This window comes from Euprymna scolopes, chromosome 21, assembly GCF_053919585.1.
Source record: "Euprymna scolopes isolate OS-2025 chromosome 21, ASM5391958v1, whole genome shotgun sequence".
Classification (NCBI taxonomy): domain Eukaryota; kingdom Metazoa; phylum Mollusca; class Cephalopoda; order Sepiida; family Sepiolidae; genus Euprymna; species Euprymna scolopes.
In genome coordinates this window covers 95,543,622-95,570,611 of record NC_136502.1, presented here as the reverse complement: position 1 = coordinate 95,570,611, position 26,990 = coordinate 95,543,622, and the positions used below count along the sequence as shown (strand labels likewise).

At 36.4% G+C, this 26,990-nt stretch overlaps 1 protein-coding gene across 1 annotated transcript in view; it reads right to left on the bottom strand.

The window, feature by feature from the left end:
* The window catches only part of LOC145242873 (uncharacterized), a 137,513-nt gene that overhangs the window by 97,694 nt on the left and 12,829 nt on the right, over positions 1 to 26,990 (bottom strand). Inside the window, exon 3 of the mRNA XM_080105986.1 lies at positions 21,732 to 25,157. Within this exon, the coding sequence (XP_079962112.1) occupies positions 21,732 to 25,075 (3,344 nt within the window). The 5' untranslated portion in view covers positions 25,076 to 25,157. The remainder of the gene's footprint in view (positions 1 to 21,731; positions 25,158 to 26,990) is intronic.

Here is a 26,990-nt window from a genome sequence, read left to right as displayed (position 1 = left end):
TCGCCATAGAGAAGGTCTTTAGGGATGTGCCCATCATTCATCCTGCGTACATGGCCCAGCCAGCGAAGACGTCGCTCACGCAGTAGGGAGTAAATGGATGGGATGCCCGCTCTCTGCAGAACATCAGTATTACTCACTCTGTCCTGCCATGTGATACCAAGTATCCTACGCATACACCTCATATGGAAGATCTGGAGTTTCCTCTCTTGTGTTGAGTATGTAGTCCAGGATTCACTCCCATACAGTAGAACACTGAGGATGCACGCTCTGTAGACGGTCATCTTGGTGGAAGTGGTATATATATATATATAAAGTGTATATTTCTCAATACAAAATGTGTATTTCTCGATGGATTTTAACATGAAAACATTCCTCATCTATTATATAAATCTCACCTGTTTAAATGTATGTATGTTTGTATGTTTGCTTAAAACTTTCGACAGAGGCGATGGATTTTCACGAGATTGGTATCTTCTTGAAATTTGACCCTTCGGACGACAGATATCAAAAAATTAGCCAAAAACATTAATTCTTTCACCCTCAACTAGGCACTTTTCTACAGGGGGGGGGGGGTCGCTATTTTTTGCTGATATTTTCGAAAGTCATCCCCTCTTTTCGATTGTCTAGCTTTAATTTAAAACCTACGTCACTTCCAGTTTGGCGATGGGTGCAACTGCAAGCACGTTACATATTTTTTTTCATGTTCTTTTCCTCCTTCGCAGTACAGGTTCGAGCCTGCCTGCCTTCCTGCCTACTACCACTTTTTTTTTTTTGCTCAATACACACCTCCAAACACCCGGGCAACGCCGGGCACTCAAACTAGTGTAATAATATAAAAAAAAAGAAAGGTTTTTTTCAATTTTTAATAGCTACACCGAATTTTGTTTTCATGCAATAAAATCATGCCACGATTTACTGACTTTGCCCATATTTGTTGTTAAGGTCGCTGGAAAAATGGTTGGATCATTCTGCCACTCGAGAAAGTATCTTACTCTTGACGCAATCATCTATTTGCATATGAATCAAATATGTCCTAAGATGGAGTATTGTTGCTACATTTGATGAGGTGCCATTCGGAACACTTTCCTGCCTTGATAAAGTATAAAATCAACTTCGAAATCTCTTCCTTGCAGCCTCTTCCCCACAGAAAAGAGATTGCTAGTTTTTCTCTGTTCTGTGGTTATTTTCATGGTAGGTGCTTAACCGAGCTCCAAGCTCTGTAAAACTGGGTAAAAATGTATGGCAATTTGCGTGGTGCATGCACCTGAATAGAAAATCTTCAAATAAGGTTAGTGGTCTTGTAGAGATTTTGTATTCCAATGTTAATTAAAACACAGGAAAATTTCTTGTGAGTTTTTGAGGCCACGTTTTTAGATGATCCCACCTGTTTTGGATTGTGTCCCGCCCAACCTAAAGCCGCTTTTGCTCGTTATACACAAGACAGCGATGACTGCAATTTTTAGTTCAGTAAAAAAAAAAAAAACAATGCTTCTGCAGTATAATACGATTTCAAATAACTGCATTTCAGGTAAAATCACTATTATACACTTACATGTCATGTCGAAATTAGTATGAATTCCAACAAATTATGAAAAAAATTGTAAAAATGTGTTAGATCTATTTTTTACGAAAAAAAAAAAAAACAGCTGGAAAAATGGTTGGCTCATTCTACCATTCTAAAAGAGGTTGCTAGTCTTTCTTTACTCTATCCTTATTTTCACGGTAGGCACTCAGCTACAATCTCTGATTTCTCCCCTCACGTAAAACATTCACAATAAAAACTTGTCTAGCTATAAAATAAGTATCTGCATGAGGAACACGATATCAGAAGGCTGCTTCCCAGCTGACTACAGCATGGTCGTTTTCAAGTTCAATGTCAACAAATTCTTGTTGAGCTGTCCTCTTAAATAGTCAAATTCTGTCCAGTTATAATCATCATTGCAGAGAATGACAACATCCATATGATGCTATACTATTATTTGAGGTTGACATGTCAGCTTTTGATATCTGATGTGGGAAGTTGCGAGGCATTAATTCTAAATCTTTCAGTGCCGACTCGGATAAGTAAAATCCCGGCATATATCTGTGCCTAAATCAAAACACGGATTCCATGAACAAAGCTTCTTTCTTAGAACTGCACGCCTGTGGAACTCTGTTCCGTCTGCCTGCTTCCCTCCGGACTACAACTTGGATGTCTTCAAGTCCAATGTTAACAAATTCCTAATGAACCGCCCCCTTAAGTAAACACTTCAGCAAATCTCCTCACTAACGTAATGTACTTGCAATAACCCTTATCCCTGAGTGGCTTCTGGGCCTTGATAAGTGGTGATAACTGTGTAAAAAAAAAAAAAAAAAAAAAATGTTCTCTGATATGTAAATGACCTGTCCGGTTTCTTTGAAGCCAACTTTAATTTGTGTAAAGATTATTCTCTTAATGTGTAGTAGGCCGTCCATCATTCTACATATCCAGTTAATAACATAAAGTCGGAGACCAACACTGTATTTATAACACCAGATGACAACCAGTGTACTGCTTTGTTTTATCCGTCTCACAGGTCGTCCCCATTCTCTACAATCGTCACAAAACAAAACATATAACGTAGAATGGAAATAAAAAGACTTCCATGTTGTAACATGTTTTGGGACCAACACATTGTATGCAGATTGTTGCAAGGAAATCAAGACAAGGAATAGCTCTATTCACTTTTCTTCATTAAAACAACAGACATTTATTTACAGGTACTTTCTCAAATAACGCTTCGTCTCTTGTTCAAACTTATCGCTTTTGAATCTATCTCTAGCCTCTCTTTAACGTGATCATCGGTCTGCACACACATTCTTCTTTTTATAATCTTTTTCTTTCTTCCTTGCCCCGACGTCACCTCACACATGGCTCGGTCATTTGCATACGTCCACGCTCTGTTACAAGGTAACGCCGTATAAGTAAAGCTAATCTATTATATAATGTGCATAAAAGAAAGCTGCAATAAACCAGCTTAGCATAGATTGCACAAAACACACACACAAAAAAAAAGGGGTAAACAAATTAAAATAAAATATTGGCGCTTCTACACGATTTTGTAGTCAATAGATGCAGGTTACAGATTTTTAAAAAAAAATGGTTTCAACTGATTTTTGTCAATTCTAATAAGTTACAATGTAGCTTCCAAATTATGCAGTCAGAATTATCTGAATATTATTGAATTATTAAAAAAAAAAAAAAACTTTAATCGTGGTAGCAGATGAAAAATTGCCGCCATCTTCTTTAAATCGAGACGGAAAATTACCTCCCTTTTGAACTCTCCTGTGTCTTATGATCGTTTTCATCAAATTCTATTTTTATTTTGTCTAATAAATAATTTTCTACCCTATCGATTTTCGTAATTTTGGGATATAATCATCTTAAAAATACGAGGAATACGTAGATACCATTGTTTTCATGTGAACTTCAGTTTTACGATTTCCAAAATTTCATCCCAATAGTGTAGAAGCACAAAAACATTTAATTTTACGGTCCTTGTGCATTTATGTCACCATGCTGAAATGATAAACTATTATTTGGAAAGCCATTCTTAACATGGGAAGGGGAGGGTGTTTTGTAACTATTCTATACTTTCACCTAACAATTTAATAAACAAAAATATTATAAAAATTGAATTTAACATGAAAATAGTATTTTTTTTAAAATAGCACAGTAACATAGATGGACAGGAACCAGTTTTACCAATATACAATTTATTCTAAAAAATTCTGGAATCTGAAAAATATTTATATACACAAATTCTGTTGAACAGCAATTTTACATTCTGGCATATGTTGGACGGCTTTTAGAAATTGACTTCTCTCATTTGTTAGCTATATTTCCAATGGATTCTTCGCCATCTTTTCCTAATAATACCACTTTTAACTGTTGATTAGCAATATTTCTAGTCTTCCCGTCTCTTGGCGTGTAGGCCTACTTTCAGCAACAATCGTCTTTCACTCTCAGTCATACTCTGCATTTTAAGCATGCAAATTAATATAATACATGGCATAATCAGGCCAACACACGCATTCTTGTTAAATTACCAAAATTAAGTGCCATTTAGTCGAGCCAGTACCAGATGAGTGACCATTTGGGAGTACTAGATGCTGTATGTATTCAGGTCATGGATATAAATGTCTGTCTTGCACACTTCCAAGTCATCTTTGGACAAGGTGTAGCAGCTATTAGCCTCCCTTTGATATTTCTAAGGGTTACTATACAAGAGGTAAATGAAGTTCCCTAGCCATGTTGGAGGCAATACATCTAAGAGAAGAAAACTGCTGAAAAACCAAAACTGGATAGAAAATGTCCGTTCGTCCTGTAAGATAATCTAGTTGTGGTGTCACAAACAAAACGACTATTTTACAGAAGTAGTAAGGCTTAGAAAACTGTCATGAGAATGCTCATGTCACTGCGCAATCTGATTTCACCAGAGATAGCGAAACATATATATATATTAGTGATGGGACGATTCCAATATTTTCCCCGATTCTGATACAATTACCGATTCCGATTCTTTATAAATCTCTAAATATTTAACTATAAGATTGTTATTTTCGCCAATATATGTAAAAAAACACATGTTAAATGTGCAGATATTTTCCTAAACGTAAGAATACACTTGTGGAGAATGATTTATAGATTTTAGCTTTACTGGTATTTTAAAATCAATAAATATTTATTATTTTATCATTATTAACAGCAATGGAAGATTTTGCTTTGAACGAAATCAAATAAAAAAGACAATTAAAAGAATCGTTTTGGCATCAGAAAATAGGCACCAATTTTTTCGATTCCGATACCCCCAAATTTTTCGATTTTTCTGATTCCGATTAATCGTCCCAACACTAATATATAATATATATAAGTTAAGCAATGATGAGCCTGCCCAGTACCAGATAGTCCTGTAAGATAATCTAGTTATGATGTTACAAGCAAAACGATTGTTTCCAATTTGTCATACGGAAATAGTGAGGCTTAGAAAACTGTCAAGAGAATTCTCATATCACTGCGTAATCTGATTTCACCAGAGATAGCAAAACACACACACACACACACACACACACACACACACACACACACATATATATATATATATATGTAAATATATATATAAGTTAAGCAACGATGAGCCTGGCCAGTACCAGATAGTCCTGTAAGTTAGGATGTCGCAAACAAAATCTTTCCAATGATGATTTTCGTGAAAGGAAAATGGATTTCTGGAATAAATATGTAATTTGGGATAACAGTTTTGATTAAAAACAGTTATCTTTAAAATAATCTCTCTATGTCTTACTTATGCCTCAAAGTATCCTGTACCTTTTCAGACTACTGTTCTCATCTTGAAAGTTATTTTCACAATATTTCGGTCAATGTCACCTCTAACCTTCTTTAAGCATATTTTATCAAATTTAGGAATCTGCACAGAATTTCGAATGGAACCCTTCATTTAATCCACAGAGGTAGCATGCTCTCGTTCCATCAGTCATGACTGAGTAAAAGTCCTAAGTAATTTGCAATTGTATTTTTGGGTCGCCCGCATAGAGGATTGGAGCTTCAATCTCCAGGAATGTAACTTTTTATAACTGAATTTCACCAAGTACTCTGTCCACTGCACCCTCATATGTGCAAGTGGATAAAACATCGTGTAAATAACACTAAAGATAAGAACAGTAGTTAAAAAATAAAATAACAAACAAATAATAGGACAAAAGGATATAATCTTCACTTAACTCATACAACTAAAATTATTGAACGTAAATGAAAAACAAAAAAATATATCTACCTAAGCCAACAATGTGGTCCCTAAACCTAGTGGACGAAAATGGTATTAGGAGAAAGACGGCAGAGTATAATTTAATTATTCACATAAAGAAATCTCAAAATTTTAAGTTTATGGGTCTGTATTCATAAAGTAATTGTCTCCGTCTTTATTGTCTGCTTTTGGTGTTTGGAAATTTTAATCATGTGAAAAATTAACGCATCTTACAAGGATCACTTGTTATGGAGTCAATACAAAAAGGTGAACCGGAAATGAAACGAAATAAGTCCAGATTTATATTAAGTGCAGCAGCATCTTGGGATGTTCTGCTGAGTACAAATTTGGCGAAGCTGTTAAAGATTTTAGGGTCTGCTAGGAACTAGATAATCTTGGAAGCCAAGCCAGTTTGCTTTGTCAAATGTTGAATGAAACTGTCATACTCAATTCACGTCTCCATCTCCTTTTTTGGTCTTTTCATTACTGTGATACTGTCAGTGTCTTGTTATAATCACTTTACCTAATTTTCATGACCCTTCCATTTTGCCAGCTAATATTTTGTTTAAGCTTATTTTTCTGGGAATTAAAATTCTTCAATTTTATTTTCTATTAGTCATTTTTTATAACAATGATATTTATTTCCCGATATTTTCCAGAATAAAATGTGATCGTGCTCCTTCTTTCTGACCTCTGTCCTCTCGAACGTCATCGTCAGTTTGTGCACACGTTCTTTTCATAGTCTTCACTTTGCACATGGCTCGGCATTTGTATGCAGCCGCCATCTATGATATAAATCTCACTTATCTGTTTAAATGTATGTATGTATGTTTGTATGTCTGCCTAAAACTTTCGACAGAGGTGATGGATTTTCACAAGATCGGTATTGTTTTGAAGGTCGATCCTTCGGACAACAAATATAAAAAAATTGGCTAAAATCATTAATTCCTTCACCCTCGACTGGACATTTTTCTACAGGAAGGGGTCGCTTTTTTTGATTGACAAGCCTTAATTTAAACCTTCGCCACTTCCGGTTTGGTGATGGATGCAACAGCAAAGACGTCACATTTTTTTTTTCACATTCTTTTCCTCCTTTGCGGTACGGATTCGAGCCTGCCTGCCTTCTACCAATTTTTTTTTTTTCTCAACACACACCTCCAAACACCCGGGCAACGCTGGGCACCCAGTCTAGTACTCAAAACCAGACAAATTTATTTTATTGCTTATAAAAAAACAAAAAAAAAGACAAATTTTTTTTTTTTTTTTTTTTTTTTTTTTTTGAGAGAGAAAAAAAGCAAAGAAATTGATTTGCCTTGTCACCACTTCTGGTAGTTAGGAAGTATGTTTGCTGACTATGACCAAATTTTTACCTGAATTTTTTTTTTTTTATTGTATTAAAAAAAATGTGTTTTTATCCACATAAGTATTTGCGTTGAGTGTCAAAGCCACCGGATATCCAGTTGTAAGGTTCTGCTGGGGGACAGCTACTATACAGTGCAACAATGTGTAAATATCGCCACTGGACGATCTGTAAGAAATTGAATACTGAACGCAGCAGCACATCCTGCGAAGATATACCAGAAAGAACAGTTGGAAATAAGTCATACACCGTTAAATATGACTACAGAATGCCCACAGTTATGTATCTATTAAACATAACATAGTAATATGGGAAAAAAAGGGAAAAGAAGCAACCATAGTAGAAGTCAATGTCTCCAATAAATATTACATTTTTGCACAATTGGTGATATTTATTGCATGGGTTTATTTAACTATTTTGTTTAATTTTCAAATTTTGAGCAATTATCAATATTCAACTATGGCTCTAATGAGACCATTATTTTGTTTTCTATTCTAACTTGACAGACTTTACACTACCCTTATTTTTAAATAAAAAATATTTTAAAATATATTAAAACACAGCAAACTTATCCAGGTAGGTAGAAGAGTAACTTATCTTAACTTTGATAACGTTTATTTGTTGTATATTTATCATTTTCATCCCCTCCCCCTTTTTTTTGCTTTGTTGACTATTCTAGAAAATCACCATTTTGCAATAACTGACTTGTTAATTAAGTTTCATATTAAAACATAACAAACTTATCCAGATGGGTAGAAGAGTAACTTATCTTGCCTTTGGTAATGTTTACTTATTGTATATTATTTTTTTCATTCTCCTTTTTTTTTTTTTTGCTTAGTGGACTATTCTGAAAAATTACCTAAATTCAATTCTTTCTGCAATAACTGATTTGTTAACTAAGTTTCAGGCATGAATTTTCAATAGATTTATTTATTTATTTTTTTTTTTTTAGGGAGAGGCCACTTTAGTGGTTGTCTCATCAACACAAATGGTGGCACTAAATGGGTTTCACACTCACCAAACTTTTACATCTCTCCCACGATATTTATCTGTGGGGTTCCTTGTCTCTTGATCAACCCCTTCCCTCCTACAAAAAATCTGTAACGTATGGCATTCTCAATAGCATTCACTATCCTCTCTACAATTCAACCATATTTGGTACAAATAAACTTTCAATTAATGCCTGACTTGTCCATCAAGTTTTAGCAATGAATGTCCAATGTTTTAGCGCGATTCAATAATACAGAGGGACACTTTGGTTTTCATCTCATCGGTAAGAGTGGTGACTAAATGTGTTTTACGCTCACAGGACCTTAATACCCTCCCCCTCATTTTTATCTGTGAGGTTAGCTAAAAATAATGCCTATCAAAACAATCTCTAGTCCAAAGGTTCTCAACCAGGGGTAAATTTAACCCTAGAAGGTAAAACATTATCTATATATCTGTAAAAATGAAATTGTGTGTGTATGTGTGTACATTTTCCCTACCAAACTACTCTGTCAATTTTCAATCTACAGACTCGAAATTCTACCAAACTCTTCGCCAATTTTAGGTCTAAACATTTGAAATTTTAGATGTAGGTTACTTGGACATGGATCAAAATTTGTAATTTGATTTGAGCCCAAAACAATAAATCTTAAGGGGTCAAAATTGGGGTCAAAGTTAAAAAAAATTGACCTTTGCAGTCTCTACCAAATTACTCAGCCAATTTTTAGTCTAAACATTTGAAATTTTACATAAAGTGTATTAAGAAAAATTTGGCTGCCAAGTAGGCAAAATTCAAGATTTGACTTTTGCAGTCTCTAGCAAGCTATTCAGCCAATTTTGGGTCTAAACATTTGAAATTTTACATAAAGGGTATTCAGACATGCAGCAAGCTTTTTAATCAGCTTTGGGGTTGAAAATTTGGCTGCCAAGAGGTCAAAGTTGAAAGAGTTGACTTTTGCAGACTCTACCAAACTCCTCTGCCAATTTTCGGTCTAAAGACTTGAAATTTAAGATGTAGGTTACCTGAACATTAATCAAACTTTTTAATATATATACATATGTACATAAAGTTATGAACAGTACATAGGGTCCAAGCAAAGTCGGGCTGAACTGCTAGTATATATAATTAATTGAAATATCTGATAATTTAAAAATAATTATTTCTTTTCAGATTGTTTCATGTCTAAGAAACGTAATACAAATTAATTTCATAATTTTTTTTTATTTAGAAAAAAATTGGATTTTCTTTATTTTTATGTTATGAATGTATAATATTATTTTTATACAAAACAAGGTCCTTAACAATAAAAATGTTTTTTTTTGTTTTTTTTTACCTTTTTATTTTTCTGTCACTTTATGATGGCTATGAATTATTTTGTATGAAAGTAGGGGGTAAATGGAGAAATACATAAAGCGGGGGGGGGGGTTGAGACTGGCTGTTCTAAGCACTAAGGTCTGCATCTACATCTTCTGTCGAGGCCGTGTTTGTCAATTGGTGTTAGCTCATCTCAATCTGTTCTCGGGCACAACCTATGTTCAACTGGCTCAAACTGCCTGTAAACTATTCCTAACGGTCGTAAACTATCACTAACTGTTATTATATAGTCGGCGGGGGGAGGGGGGGGGTAAATAATTGAAGCATCTAATAATTTAAAGATAATTGTTTCAGTTTAGTAGCAATAAATACAAAGGTCAGAAACCGCCTGAAAGCCAATGATGATATGAGAGAAGCATTGTCTGAAACAACTCCTCACATAAACAAACTGATTGACTCCAGACGTGATAATGCTTTTGGTGTTTCTATTTATTAGTTTTTTGCAATACAAATTAATTTCATAATTTTTCTATTTAAAAAAGTTTTGATTTTCTTTATTTTTGTGATACGAATGTATAATATTATTTTTATACAAAACTTAAAATCCTAAACAATAAAAAGGTTCTTTTTGACCTTCTTGTTTTTTGGCCATTTTATGATGGCTGTGAATTTTTTTGTATAGGAGTAAGAAGCAAATGGAGAAACACATAAAGCAAAAAGGTCAATGATAGAGGAAAAATTGAGAATGACTGCCCTAGACTATTATTTTGGGACTGAACGGCAGTAAAACAAAGACTGAAAATTTCAGAAAACAGATTAATACTGTACTAGTAACATTACAAGTTGATTTTTTCTTTTTAGATAATTTTTATTTTAGCAACTTGCATGAAAAGAGCTATGTAAAAGATGCTTAAACCCGTTTGAATTGTGCAAATACCATCAGTAGTTCAAAAGTTATGAGAATTTTAAGTGACAAAATTTATGCTTTTCCATGGACACTTTTTTTTTTTTTTTAGAAAAAGTGGGCTAAATTATGGACCTCAACATTTCAAGAAATTCAGTCATTTCGCTACCATTTATTTATTTTTCAAGCTATTCTCATGAAACTTGACACTCTTATGTAAAATTGTGTGCTCTTTCTGATTATGCAGTCAAATCTGATGTATCTCTTTACCATAAGCCATGAATTATAAATTCAGATGTACAAATTTTAATTTTTTTAAACTGTCACATGGTATCATACAGTGGGTGTCTCTTCATGAACAAAAGTAAGTATTATAGTGGTATTTAAATATAGCTTTATTTTATTTTCATTTTTTTACATGGAAGTCACCACTTATCAAGGCTCGGAGGCCACACGGGATAAGGGTTATTGCGTGTACAGTAATCAATGGGACAATATCGTAGTAATTGTTAGTAATGGAGATCTGATAAAGTGTCTTACTTAAGGGGGCGGTTCATCAGGAATTTGTTTATGTTGGACTTGAAGACATCCAAGTTGTAGTCAGGTGGGAAACAGGCAAACGGAAGAGAGTTCCACAGGCGTGCACTTTAAGAAAGAAGCTTTGTTCATGGAATCTAGATTTTGATTTAGGCACAGATAAAGAGTGGGGAAAATTACTGACAGTGGTTTCAGCTAGACGGGTGTTTTTCATGAAAGATTGGCGAGGGGGGACCAGAGATTGGAGCTCAGGTGAACACTTGCCATGGAAATAACAATAAAACAACAACAGGCTTGCAACATCCCTTCTGTGGGAGAGAGGTTGCTGGGAAGAAAAGCTTTATTGAGAGCAGGCATTTTCCTGCTTCCTTACCAAAGGAGAGCTTAATCTGGCGTGTAGCCATCAAATGCCTAAAGAGAATTCATGGCCGGTATTTACTACTCCCCTAAAAGAAAAAAAGAATTGAGTAGATATGAATTAATCTCAGAAATAAATCGAAGAAAATTTTTCATATAGATTTTGGATTTCTGTAAAAGATGGAAATTCCCATAGTCGACCAGAACTTATGCATTTTGAGACCAGTTCAATTTTCAATTTTGTAAATCCTCTCTATCTGGCCAAATCAAGGGGTCAGTGATAGAGGAAAGATTGAAAATGACTGCCCTAGACTATCATTTTGGAACTGAACGGCAGTAAAACAAAGACTGAAAATTTTAGAAAACAGATTAAAAAGAAAATTACTTTTAGAATTTTTTTTTTCTGAAATACAGGGTGACCCCAAAAAATGTCCCCCCAACACTAATTAGGCCCCATTTCTTAGTGTTTTGTCCGAATGAAATGAAACTTTGGTCATAACTAGTTTATTATATTCAAAACATCACATCAAAACACAAGGGTCTTTGGCCTTTTTTTCTCCGTTCTACAGCATATGTTCTAGATGGCCTCCATTTAGCTTTTGTTCTCTTTTTTGGCCAATTATAGAAGAAAATTCTTGGATTTTTTTTTTTTTTTTTTTTTTTTTTTTTTTTTGCGGGGTGGAAGGGGATTATCACCCTCTAGTAGAGAAAAATCGTACATCCAATTGTATGAAGATCAGATCTAATGCATCCCGCATGTTTTTTTTTTTTTTTTTGGACCGTAGTAATCGTTAGTAATGAAAATTTGGAAAATTGGATTACTTAAGGGGACGGTTCATCAAGAATTTGTTAACGTCAGACTTGACATTAGCTGGAAAGCAGGGAAACGGAACAGTTCCACAGGCGTGCAGTTCTAAGGAAGAAGCTTTGTTCATGGAATCTATGTTTAGGTTTAGGCAGAGCCAAGGTGTGTGGGAAATTATTGATAGAGGTTTCAAATAGATGAGTGTCTTTTGTGAAAGTTTGGCAAAGGGGGAATCCACATCCGACATCAATTGAAATGAATGGCTCTCGTCTTCAGGAGGCCTCAAGTTTTGACAAACTTCTTGGCTTGACCATTACTCCTGATCTTAAATGGAACACGTACATCAAATCTGTTGCCAAGGCCGCTGGAAAAATGGTGGGATCTTTCTATCGATCCAGTAGATATCTCACTGCTGATGCTATTCTCTATCTATATAAGAGCCAGGTACGTCCAAGGATGGAATACTGTTGCCACATCTGGGCAGGAGCTGCTAGAAAGGACTTGGCCTGCCTTGATAGAGTTCAAAATAGACTTCGTAGCCTCGTAGGAGATGTCCTTTTCTCTTCCTTGCAACCTTTATCTCACAGAAGAGATGTTGCGAGTTTGTCTCTGATGTATCGTTATTTTCATGGAAAGTGTTCGAATGAGCTTCAATCTATGGTCCCCCCTCGCAAAACTTTCACAAGAAACACTCGTCTAGCTGTAAACACTATCAATAATTCCCCCCACTCTTTATCTGTGCCTAAACCTAAACGTAGATTCCATGAACAAAGCTTTTTTCTTAGAACTGCACGCCTGTGGAATTGTCTTCCGTTTTCCTGCTTTCCGGCTGACTACAATATGGTTGTCTTCAAGTCTAACGTAAATAAGTTCTTGATGAGCCGTTCCATATAAGTTATCAAATTTAACAAATTTTCATTACTAATGATTACTATAATGTCCAATTTCTACTGTACACTCTTTAACCCTTATCCTTGAGTGGCCTCTTGGCCTTGATAATGTGGTGATGCCTATGTAAAAAAAAAAAAAAAAATCCAGAGATTGGAGCTCAGATGAGTACTTTGCATGAAAATAATGATAAAATATCACCTCACTCTTAAAAATATACATAAAATATGCTGTCAACTCATAAACGGTTTCTGCCATTTTCGGGACTGATTTAATATCCCCCATCTGTGGGAAAGAGGTTGCAGGGAAGCATGAAAACTGAACAGACGGAGGTAGTCACATCTGTATAATATAGAGACATGAAATCTCATTCTATCATTTAAAAACGGCTTTAGTAGTTATCTTCATAAGGAAATGGGTTAGTCGTTAGAAGAGTTTCTGTGTAGAGACGTTGATGATTATACAAGTCTGTTGAAAGAGAAAGGTGTTCAGTGGATACATTTTGAAGTTGGTAGTTGGAGCGTGCGTCCATATATGGACGGGGACAAAAGATTAGAGAGTCCTGTAGTAAAAAGAGAGTCTGTGTGTGTACTGCATGTGGAGATAGCCATGCTAGCCTGAGGCCAAAAGGCCCAGGTGAAGTCACGCTTCAAAAGAAGGGTATGCTGTCAGCAAAAGCCAAGAAGAAAGAGAGAGAGAGAGTGTGTTGCTGGTTCAATGTTTTATAAACTCGGTCACGTGACTGAGAACTGGCTTTTGATTGGACATACCAGGGAGGAAGTGTATTTCAAAATCTCCAGTCGCGAGAATTCGATTCTACTTGTGTTTGTTGCAAATTCTTCTGCTGCACATCTTTGGAAAGCATTATTTCGTAAGATTAAAATTGAAAATGTTAGAAAACCGAACCCTCAAACTTAACATCACCAAGAAAACGAGAAAAGAAAGAAAAAAAAAAAAAATACTAAGTTTTTCTTCTATGATTAAGTCTTAGAAATAAAAAATTACAAAAATGATCTTTCATTTAATAAAAATTATGCAGAATTACTTGATTTTCAAATTTTCTTACAAAATAATGCTTTCAAAAGTTATGACTAATCTATATAAATAAAAGCTATGACTAATCTATATAAATAAAAAAATAAAAAAATTGACGTACGTGTCTGTCTGTGTGTAAATATTTAATCAATAAGCTCTTAAATTACTGGTTATATAGCACTTAAATTAACAGGAAATAGTAACCATACACCCAGAATGGTCTATAACTAATAAAATCTTTGTTTGGATGGATGAATAACGTATACAGAAATATGTTGGTTAGTTGAAATACAAAATGTTCATCTCAACTTGCCAACATATTTGTATTATTTTGCACATGCGTAAAACTAATCATGGCTAAAAGTGGTTTAATTTTAAAACTTTCTTATTTGTCTGTTAGGTTAGCTCAAATGGTAAGCAACACAGCTCGAGTGCTAATGGCACCCAAGTTTTTTTTGTTTTTTTTTTACTTTTAAAATCAGTACTATATATTAGGTACAATATTCAATAGAGAATTGGCTCTGTAATAATAAATATGAAATCTGCATGAATTAATATATATTTAAGCATAATTTACGATCTACAAGCCCCCCCCCACTTCCTTCCAAAATAAGAACTGTTGGGCATTTACGATTGAAATATGGTGGACAAGTCACTCATAAACTGAAGTTTATTTGTACCAAATATGGTTGGATTGCAGAAAGGATTTTGAATTTTATCAACAACTACTTAGGGGGCTTTTGCCCGGTCTTAAAATATGCTTAAATATGATATTTTAATTTGTTCAGATTTCATATATATTATTATAGAGTCGTGATTTAAAAAGTAAAAAAAAAAAGTATTTGGGTGCCATCAGCTAGAATCGAAACCAAAAGCAAAACTGCAGCATTCAAAGTTGATGATGTTACCACTGTACCAACGTGACACACATATGAACTGATTAAAAATAAACTAAGATGAATGTACAAAATATACAATTTTTCTCAATTTTGAGACCTCTTTTGACCCTTTAAAAACTATTTTTACCGCTCAAAGACCCACAAAAGAACCATCCATAAAAAATCCAATCATTTGAGGCCATTAGTGCCACTCTGCAATTTTTAATTTTGGAAGTGAAAGAGTTTGAAAATAGGGAGACAGACAGACAGACTGACATAGTCAGTTTTATAAATTAGATTTCACTAGTATCATATTTGGGAGGAGGGGAGTCACCCTCATTAGACAATCTTAATGAAAACTTGCATAAAATATATTTTTTTCAAACTTTCAAATTTTTGGAATCAAGTTCAAAATTAAACCTAATTAAAAATAAAAAAAGAAAGAAAAATCTTTGTCATAGAATAAAAAAATGTCACATTTAAAAAAATGACGTAAATTGATAAAGTATTTTTTTTTTAAGTTTTATAAGTGATAACATGTCTTGATCCACCATATTTAATAAATAAAGGGAGATAACTCAATTCAAACTACCGAGATCAAAATCAGTCCCGTAATGGCTACGATTTACTATAAAAACTTCTAAAAAATTATTTTTTTATAAAAAAAAAAAAAAAAAAAAAAAAAAATCTACTTGATCAATTTATGTGATTTTTAGAATATAAAATTTGTTTCATGATGTGTATGTACATCATAAAGATTGTCCTGTATTTTTGTTTTCTTTTTAAATTAGGTTACACTCTGGACTTGCATCAATTTTTTTTTATGTAATAGTTTTCTTTTTGTGCTGTTAACAATTTTTACTTTAATTTTTGTGTTTATTTTTATGAATGAATAAAACTTCAAACGGGTCATGAACGACAGAATTTAGATGAAAACCTATTGAAGTCAAATTCTTGATTCGAGACTCCACCGCTATCTTTGCTGTGTGTCACACCTGTGTTCGTTCGTTACTTTGGGAGACAAAATAATGCAAGTGAAGAACCAGAGTTTTGCTCATGGATTGAAGTGGCCAATCTCAGACATTTATGACGGATGTTCCAAAAGTAATGCTTCCTATTTTTTTTTTATTCTGCCCGAATGAATCAGAAGAGATTGCAAACTGCATTGTTATGATGATGAACTTATGCATTCATGACCTGAAGCTTTCATCTCTCTCTCGCAGATATTGATGGTGTGAAACTCTAAGAAAACAATCTGTCATGAACGTGCGTCAAAAGCAGAGCTGTGTCATTTAATTAATGTCAAAAGTGCATTGAGAATTATGGTAACTATGTAGAAAAATAAATTCTGGAACACAAAAGGTTGTTAGTTTTAATGGTACTATACCCGTCTTCATAGCTCTTTAACTTTTTGAGTTAAAAAAAATAATAGGAGGCTTTACTTTTGGAATGATCCTTGTACATACCTACATACTTACCAATAACGGGGAGTTTTCCTTCTCTAGAGAGACCCCCTTCTCACACCTAGCTAATAATTTCTGATGCTTATGTTAAGGGATCATTAAATCTAAGGGAGATAACCAGCATAGACATAGCAAAAATAAGAATATTTTGCAAGATATAATTTGGGACGCTGAAATAATCAGTAGAACAATGAAAGAATGTTAAATGAAAAAAATATGATTACACGAATAAAAAATTAAAATAACTGTTTAAATACTTCAAAATCTCCTTCAAAAAAGTTTCATTTTCGTTAATTAACAAGTTTATTTAATTTTTGTTTATGATTAATTACCATCGTTTCAAACGAGTTTATTTAATTTTTGTTGTGGATTAATTAACATCGTTACAGTTTTGTTTTGTGTACATTAATTAATAAGTTTATTTTGTTACTTAACATTGTTATATTTTAAGTTCGTTGACTAACTTCACTAACATGTTTCCTTTTCGTAAACTGCTTCAGCAATTTCGGCTACAGTAATCGTGTAATCATTTTTTTTTTTTTTTTCATTTAACATTCTTTCATTTTTCTACTGATTATTTAATCGTCCCAAATTATATCTTGCAAAATATGCTTATTTTTGCTATGTCTACGCTGGTTATCTCCCTTAGATTTAATGATCCGTTGACATAAGCGCAGCATATACAGCAAGAGGTAGCATCTCATTCTCCCCACATTTGACATCATAAACAAACATTTCGTTTCATCTTCGACCACCCCCACCCCTACATATACAAACACAAAAAATAACGATAAAATACCGCTTTTTGAATTTTCCCATATTTATTTATTTATTTATTTTAAATGCACGTTGTATTAAACATGGAAAAGTGCACACGAAGACGAACATTTGTACATTTTGTGGATTTGCAAAGGAATCAATTGCATCTGCTAGACTTCCATCGAGACGTACACACGTTACAAAAAGATCGTATTAGCGAGTGGTCGTCAAATAATTCCAACCAATCAATTTCATCACCGAGTATCTTGGAACCATTTTCGAAAATGTGCGTTGAAAATATGTCCATCGACATATACCCCCTCCCATACACACAATCTAAATACAAAACAAAAAAAAATAAAAAAAAAACAACACAAAAAAATATGCAGCTATGAACATTTTCAACATAATTTTTGTCATAACTTTTTTTTTTACAAAGGAGTCACTACTTATCAAGGCCCAGAGGTCACTCGAGGATAAGGGTTAATGAGTGTACGGTGGTCAATGGGACAACATCGTAGTAATCATTAATAGTGGAAATTTGGTAAATTGGATTACTTAAGGGGACGGCTCATCAAAAACTTGTTTACATTGGACTTGAAGACGACCATATTGTAGTCAGCTGGAAAGATCATGGAATCTACAGTTATGATTAAGTACAGATAAAGATTGGGGAAATTATTGATAGTGGTTTTAGCTAGACGAGTGTTTTTTTGTGAAAATTAGGCTGGGGGGGGGGGCATAGATTGGAGCTCAGATGAGCACTTGCCATGAAAATAACAAGAAACCAGAGTTTTGGAGTTTAAAAATATCATTATTATATATTATTATTTTTTAGTTGATGAAACCTCTAACCTTTTTTTCGGATGTTTTACTTCTCAACGTCCTCAATGTTTTTGATTATTTGCGTGTCGTGTTAGGGTTAGGGTTGCTGTGTAGGCTGATGTTTCTTCCGTGCTGCTGTTTTGCATCCCTTTTCCAGATGTGAGTTGCTTTCAGGGGACACGGCACTACAAAGTGATTTTTCTCCACAAAATTCTATCAGTTATGCTAATTTCGATGCGTCATTGCTCAAGGCCATTATTGATTGAGCCACTTCAAGTTAGGCTTTTTCTCAGTTACCTCCAACTGAGCCTCATTCAACATGATCATACTATCATAGGTGATTGCAATGCAGAAACAAGTCCCGTCTGGGCATATTCGACCTAAAAAGCAGGCAGTTAGAACTATCAACAAGACGCATACCACAGACCCACTGAATCATGACCCTGTCCTTCCTCTGCATCCTCAGTAAAACTGTTGCAAACTTGACAAGACCAAATTACGAGCATCACTGTCGTACACTCAACAATACCAAATTACAGACCTAGCAGTCGTAAAGTCAACCAAAACTAAATTACGAACATTGCTGTCGTAAACTTGACCCAGAGTAACAAGTAAAAATGAAATTGCTCATGAAACTTCCACAGTCCGTACAGAGGAGATTGAATTTAATTCACACTCTCACCAGCACAGCTCAAAAATGAGTCGACAACTTTCAACTTCTACAGACCGTCCACTGAGAACTCCATACAAGATCTTCCTTCTGTTGAAATGGTAGTAACAGAAATATCAAGACAAAACGTTTTTCATCTCTCCTTCATAAAATATGTCCACAAGAGACAAATTAAAATTATAAAATGTCACGTGTGAGTTTTTCTTGTGGCTACATCCACTATTAGATTTCTTGTCTAGAATTCCCCCTATATTAGAAAACAAAAATAAAGAAAAACCTGTATCATGTACATATTTGTGACTAAGCTAAAATATCATATTCCAAAAATTATGTAAATTGATTAAGTAGTTCTATTTTTATAAAGAAAATCATTTTTACATGATTAATGGGAATTCGTAGGCATTACAATATAAACCTAGTGATTTATTATTTAGTTACTTCCCTTTGTTAACATTTTTTTTTTCAAAATAGCAAGCAAGGCAGTCACTTCTTTGATAATAAAATTTGATTTTCTTATTTAAAAGTGAAACCACTATACTTGATTGATCCATGTGATATTTAGAATATGATATTTTCGTTTTGTCACGGGTATACATCATACAGATTTTTCTTTATTTTAATATAAGGTAAATTTTGGACGAGAATCAATTCGATTTAACATCCATTTTACATGCTGGCTTTTCATTGGCCTTTTCCTGCCAACTGACCCTGCTACCTCAACTGTTCTACATGTACTAACCCAAGCACTATTATTCTTTCTTTCACCATCATTGTATTACAGCATAATTACATTGACATACTGATTCCCATTAGATCACTGAAGTAAAGCAATGGCCAGTACCAGATGAGTGAGCATTACGGAATAGCAGGCGCTGTATATAAGCCGATGTCTACACTTCCGTCAGCTCCAGCATCCTAACTGGCCTCCATCTGTCTCGGCCCTGATTTGCCGCTGGATGAGGCTGATTGAGATAAGAGAGTGAGGCTGGCTCTGGGTAAACCAACTTCACTTTAAACAAACTCCTAGCACATGTCATCCATCATCTCGACGATGATCAGATGGCTTTTGTCGTTCCGGCGGGTGAACAATTAAATTTAATGTTTAATCTACATGCTGGCCTGTGTTCGACAGCTTTTAGAAATTGACATCCAATCTAACTTATTTCTGACCCTGCTACCTCAACTGTTCTAGATTTAATAACCCAAGAATGTGCATTGACTTTTTTTCGTTGTTATCAAACTAATTATTGTGTCTGCACAAATAATTAACAAGAACACGGAAGTAAAGGTATACAATAATATATTAGGAAGAAAAGTTATATACATATTTACATGTCTTCAGATATACTTCAGTTGGAGATATTCTGGCAGGTGGCGTGTTGCATGTCTTACTGGAGGCAGCATAAGCGTCTTGCCTATTTGACGGTCGTTGCCAGACTCCCCCGGTATTGGTGATTGATACCTTTATATATCTCACTCACCCGCCTATGTTAATTAGTAGGCGTCTCCACAACACTAATGAAGTCTCTTCTACACTTTACATAAACCTTTACGCAGTGATTGCTAATCTGTAACTGAACTAAAAAAAAAAAAAAAACAATTTATGCCCCTGCTTTTATAATTTTGATCAAGTGTAAAATCCCTCATTCTATAAAAATGTAAATTTCTGAATTAAATGTTTGGGATGTAACTTTTTTTTCCATAACTTTTTAGGTTGTATTATTGGTAACCTTAAGTGGGAGGAGTTTAAGGTCTATCCTTAAAAGAGTTTTTTTAAAAAGATTTTTGAGTGGTCTTAAATTTTGGATCAGGATTGTATATTCCTATCTTGTCCAAATTAAATCTTTCTCTGAGGTCATTGAATCTAAGCCTGACTTGCATTATACATCGTATAGTATTGTAATGGAATGCCTTATATTGAAAGTTCCACAAAATAACTTCCACTTGAGATGTTGGTAACCTTCATGTGCTTCCTCACATAAGAACTCAATGTCTTTCTAGAAAGAACTCTGACAATAAAAATATCGGGGAAACCAATGCCAACAATAGAATTTTCAAATTCATACGATAGGATGCTGACTTCTATTTTTATCCATGCAACGCATATATCCTCAACTCTCACTGGCCAGGTTTCACTTCTATGCGTCATTACACTGTGAACATGTGTGTGTCCTAATATGGATCGTGCGATGGTACACCTGCATCAACTGCTTCAGGCAGACCCCAAACTGGAACAGCTTCTTCTCATTGTGGATTCCTTGGTGGATCTGCAGGTGATATTTCTGTACAAATTGCTTCCTGCACATGTCACACTGGTTCGGCTGTTTGCTCCTGTGGGTATGCCGATGGATCCGCAGATAGTAGCGTTACGTGAATTGCTTCAGGCAGAGATCACACTGGTGTCGCTTCTTACCCATGTGGTGCTTCATATGGATCTGCAGTTTAATGCGCTGTGAAAACTTTTTCCGGACACACGTCACACTGGTATGGTGTCTCACACACATGTATGTGCGACAATGAATTTTCCTATTGTGTCCAGATTAAATCTTGAAGAGTACATCAGCCGGAATGTAGTAGAAATATAAATACCAGCCATTGATGAGGGATAAAGTCCGAAGAGAAATAATGTCAATAATGATGGAAATACCTCATCCTGAAAATTGGGGCCAAAAATATTCACTTTCCCATCTGTCAAAGCTGCTTTAATATTTTATAAGTGAAAAGGGAGGTGACGGTAGTTCATTGATTAATGACATGGTCTGATGAGCTGGGTGTCCCAAGTTTGAATTCAGTCCGTTCCATAAATCACTTTCACATTGGATGTTGGCAACCTTCAAAGCTGCTTTAATATTTTATAAGTGAAAAGGGAGGTGACGGTAGTTCATTGATTAATGACATGGTCTGATGAGCTGGGTGTCCCAAGTTTGAATTCAGTCCGTTCCATAAATCACTTTCACATTGGATGTTGGCAACCTTCAAAGCTGCTTTAATATTTTATAAGTGAAAAGGGAAGGGATAGTAGTTCATTGGTTAACGACATGGTCTGATGAGCTGGGTGTCCCAAGTTTGAATCCAGTTAATTCCACAGAAATCACTTTCGCTTTGGATGTTGGCAACCTTCAAAGCTGCTTTAAGATTCTTTGCGGAGGAATCCTTTTCAATCAAAGCTGCCAAAGATAGTTACTCATAGGAGGAAATTCCTCAATGGTTTTAGTACCTGAACCTGACCGTGAACCTTCTCCTTTTGGATTTAGTGGCTTATTGGCCGCCTTTGTATGGGTTCTCTTGTGTCGGTTCAAGGTATCACTTCGGGCGAACTGCTTGGAGCAAATTTTGCACTGGAACGCCTTCTCCCCAGTGTGGGTCCTCTTATGTAGTCGCAGGTAATGCCGCTGGGCGAAAGATTTCAAACAGACGTCACATTGAAAGGGCTTTTCACCAGTGTGTGTTCTGCGATGGAGGACAAGAGAGTTCCGCTGAGCGAATTGCTTAAAGCAGAAATCGCACTGGAATGGACGCTCACCCGTATGGGTTCGCTTGTGAAGGTGGAGATAATGCCTATGAGCAAACTTGTTGTGGCAGATATCGCACTGGTAGGGCTTCTCACCAGTGTGGGTCCTCTTATGGATCTGCAGCGTGTTCCGTTGCGCAAATTGCTTTGAGCAGACGTCACATCCAAAGGGCTTTTCGCCTGTGTGGGATCGCCGGTGCACCTGCAGGTAATGCCGCTGCGCAAACAGCTTCATACAGATGTCACACTCGTACTTGCGCTTTGGCCCGTGAGTCCGCTCGTGCACGCGCAGCTTGCTGCTCTGAGCGAACGCCTTTGCACATACGCTGCACTCAAATGGCTTCTCTCCAGTGTGAGTCCTACGATGGATTTGCAATGTCGTCTTTCGAGCAAACTTCTGGATGCACAGGTCGCACTGAAAGGGTTTTTCACCAGTATGTGTCCTGAGATGGATCGTGAGATAATACGCCTGCGTGAATTGCTTCAGGCAGACCCCACACTGGAACAGCTTCTCCCCGGTGTGGATTCTTTGGTGGATCCGCAGGTGATATTTCTGCACAAATTGCTTCCCACACACATCGCACCGGTTCGGCTGCTCGCCTGTGTGTGTACGCCGATGGATCTGCAGATAGTAGCGCTGCGCAAATTGCTTTGGGCAGAGATCACACTGGTGCCGCTTCTTGCCCATGTGCCGCTTTGTATGGATCTGCAGCTTAATGCGCTGCGAAAACTTTTCCGGACACATGTCGCACTGGTACGGCGTCTCACGCGTGTGCGTGCGACGGTGAATCTTCAGCGTGTCCCGGCGCGAGAACCTCTGGATGCAAAAATCACACTTGTAGGGTTTTTCACCCGTGTGTGAGCGTTTGTGGATTGCCAGGTAGTAACGTTGCGCAAATTGCTTGTGGCAAATGTCGCAATAGTACGTCTTACGTGTGGGTACGTTGTGGAGTTCCTCAAACCGGGGGATATCCGGAGATATCATATCTTGGCAGTAGTCATTGCTGTCGGGGTTCTGTGCTTGACAAGACCCCGATTCTTCTTGTATTTTCTGCGGTTCCTGAGAAGGCTGATTTTCGTAAGACTGCAGCTGTGGAATTAAATTATGTTTCGGTTCATTCTTAGAATATACATTTTGGTAAGTAGCACCCATTGTAGCGCTATCATCGTTAGTGTCTCCATTATTCTTCAGCAAATTATTATCAGCCATGATTGATCTGTTTGTGGCGTCAGTTGGTATCGGTCGATAGTTACCAGCGTTTCCAGAGTTAGTCATCACAGATCCTTTTCTCAAGGTTTTTGGAGTTTCGCTTTTTTCAAAATGTCCCTTCTTATGCCGCTGCATGACATCCTTCCGCGAGAAATATTTATGGCAGATATCACATGGAAAAGGTTTTTCACCTGTATGCTTTCGTCGGTGCATATGCATCAGGTATTCCTGAGCAAACTTCTTACCGCAATAGTCGCAAAACAGCTGCCGAAGAGGTTGTCGTTTCTGTGGCTTCGGTAAGGGTTTGTTCGGGACGTATGACTTCTGAATGACATCACCACTGTTATTCTGGCACGACTTCTCGATCCCGGTCATCACACCACCCTTCATGATGTTTTCTTCCTCGGATGGTGGTCGGCTGTCGACATTCGATTGTGTCCTCTCGGTTATCGGCATATAGCACGACTGACCATACTGATTGCTCAAATACACATTTCCTGGAAACACATTCTGGCCGAGGTATGGCATTTGTGGGGGTGACTCCATGCTTGGTGATGGTTGTGGTGAGAACTGACCCCCACTACCAGACATATTACTGTTGTTGCTGTTGGGTCGCTCAGTATTCATGTTTAATCGTTCTTTTTCTAAGCTGTGATGAGCATGGGTTGACATTTTGTTGACATGCATCGATTTCTCAGGTACTTGCGCAAGTTGCAAGGTGCTCTGGCAAATTGTCTGAGGAAACTGTTTACCAGGCATAGACACGCTGTGGTGGGACGCTTTTTCATGACTACTACTGCTGCTTCTGCTGCTTTGGTGATGGTGATGGGAGGACAACCGCTGATCATCTCCGCAGCTTTGATGATGGTGGGAGGAGGACATCCGCTGATCATCTCCGCTGCTTTGATGATGGTGGGAGGAGGACATCCGCTGATCATCTCCACTGCTTTGATGATGGTGGGAGGAGGACATCCGCTGATCATCACTGCTTTGGAGATGGTGGGAGGAGGATATCCGCTGATCATTTCCGCTGCCTGGGTGATGGTGGGAGGAGGACATCCGCTGATCATCTCCACTGCTTTGATGATGGTGAGAGGAGGATATCTGCTGATCATCTCCACTGCTTTGATGATGGTGAGAGGAGGACATCCGCTGATCATCTCCGCTGCTTTGATGATGGTGGGAAGAGGACATCTGCTGCTCATCTCTGCTGCTTTGGCGATGATGGGAGGAGGACATCCGCTGCTCATCTCCACTGCTTTGATGATGGTGAGAGGAGGACATCCGCTGCTCATCTCCACTGCTTTGATGATGGTGGGAGGAGGACATCCGCTGCTCATGAGAGTAATGTTTGCCGTAACTTCCGCTACCAGTACTACTCTTATTATGGATAGATTTCTCCACTGCATACGACATTCTGGCAGTATCTTGCAATGGATTATGGGAAAAGTGTTTGTCAGAGCTGCTGTTATTTTGAACAGCTCTGTCTGCAACGAGTGACAGCATCCTTTGTGATGAAGTTGATGACGACAATGAACTATTTCTGTGATGAAGGTATTTTCCCGAGATGTTGATGTGGTCGATTTTGTCCAGCACGGGAGGTATACACGGCACATCAAGGATGCTATGATCGGTTGAACTCTGTGGGAAGTGCTTACCAACTGAAGAGATAGTATTATGGATGGATTTGTCTGTAATATGTGGCATCCTTTGGGTGTGCAAGGAATGGGCAGGATGAAATGGTATGCCGTACATATCATAATGAAAGGGGACACCGGCAGACCTTTCCATTGTGCTTCAATAAATGTTGGTGAAATCCGAATGAAAATCAGACGTGATACCACTCCAAACTTTATATAAATAGGTAAATACTCTGAAAAAAAAAAAAAAAAAAAAAAAAGATTAAATCTATCAATTTATAAATTATGCAGTTGATTTGTTTGATTAAACAAAAATCAAAAAAAGTAATTACTGGATGGAACGATAAAATTGTCCCCCTAAAAAAGACAACATGATTCAATTTGTTTTCTTTTTTGTTGCAGGCCATCTACTGGTTGGCCAGTTGTGTAGGAGCCTTTTATCATGTCTGAAAGTGACACAATGTTCAACAAATGAGATTGGAGATGTGCCACTGTACAACTCATGCTCTCTACCGATCCAAGTTATGACTACAGGACCATTGCCAGAGCTCTCAAAATGCATCATTGGATTGCCACAAATAACAGGAACATGCACAGGGTGATGAAAACAAAATTTCCGGCCACGGTTATAGTCTTTGGTGTGGTTTCACTTTCAAGTGAGGGCCACATCATGCCACCTCACATCTTCGAAGTCGGCTTGAATGTCAACACCAAAGTGTACCTGGATGTGCTGAAGAGTGTGGTGATCCCCTGGTGCAATTAGGTGACTCTAGGTATGGTAGCAGGACTCAGCGCCGGCCCACAAATCCAAAGGGACTCAGGTTTGGTTTCAGAAGGAGTGCTACGACTTTGTACCCTTTTCTCACTGGCACCACTCCTCCTCTGACCTGAGCCCGCAGCATTACTTTCCTTGATCATATGTCAAGAACATCACCTACATAACCTCCCACAACACCAAAGCCAGCCTGATTGCCGCCATCCACTGAGATCCCACTGGCACTTGTGGAAAAAGCATGCTCCCACTTCTGGACTTGTATCGAGGCAGTGATTGAGGCTGAAGGTGGCTACATTGAATAGATATCAGCTTTACTACATAATCAAGTTACCTGAATTAATTTTTTTAATAAACGTTTTAAAATAAAGTGGTAGTGTTGTTTGCTTTATGGCAACATTTTTATCGTTCAACCCTGTATTTAATGTAATGCTTTTTAAGGACGTTTATGTTGCACTCCAGCTCCCTTTGCAAAACTCAATCATGTCTTGCAAAGTCCAAAAACAAAAACAACAAATAACCTGAAAAAGGTTGATATGCCATAAAACAAAGCAACCAAACCAAACTTCATGAATAAATATTTGAAGATATAAAGAACTTGAAGAATAAAAACTTTTTTAAAAATTAGTAGATTTGCCATTAAATAATCTGAAAAAGAGTTGATATGCCATAAAACAAAAAAAAAAACCCAACCAAACACGCAACACTCAAGTTGAATAATTATATCGCACCTTATGCAGAGTAACCATTTCGTTAAACCTTATTACACAAATAATCAACACCTATAAGTAAAATTAAAACAATAAAACAATTAAAATGGCAGTCAATTACAGATCAAGCGAATTAATTTAAAGTTGATTTAAATCAACAATTAGATTTTTTGAATGTGAGAGGATATACATAACTACTTAATGTTGTTTTTTCTTTATTTTATTTATTTTTATTATTATTTAATTATGTAGCCCTGTAGTAATACAGAAATAGTTTTGAATTAAGACCCCAAAATAAACATCAGCAAGAGGAATAACTAATATTTGCTATTGAAGAATATAAACAGAATTGTCTCCTTTATAAATAAAATTTCATTGCTATTTCTGTATAAGTTTAAAACATGTGCAAATAAAAGATTAAAATGACTTAGACTTAACTGCATCTCGTGTAACACCCTCTCCATCTTTCTCTTTTTCTCTCCCTTCTCCCTCTCTCTATCTATCTCCCATTTTGATCTGTCCTAATACTCAAGACCCTCTTTTCCTCAAGTCCATCCTTATCAATCTCTCACATTTTCCTTGGC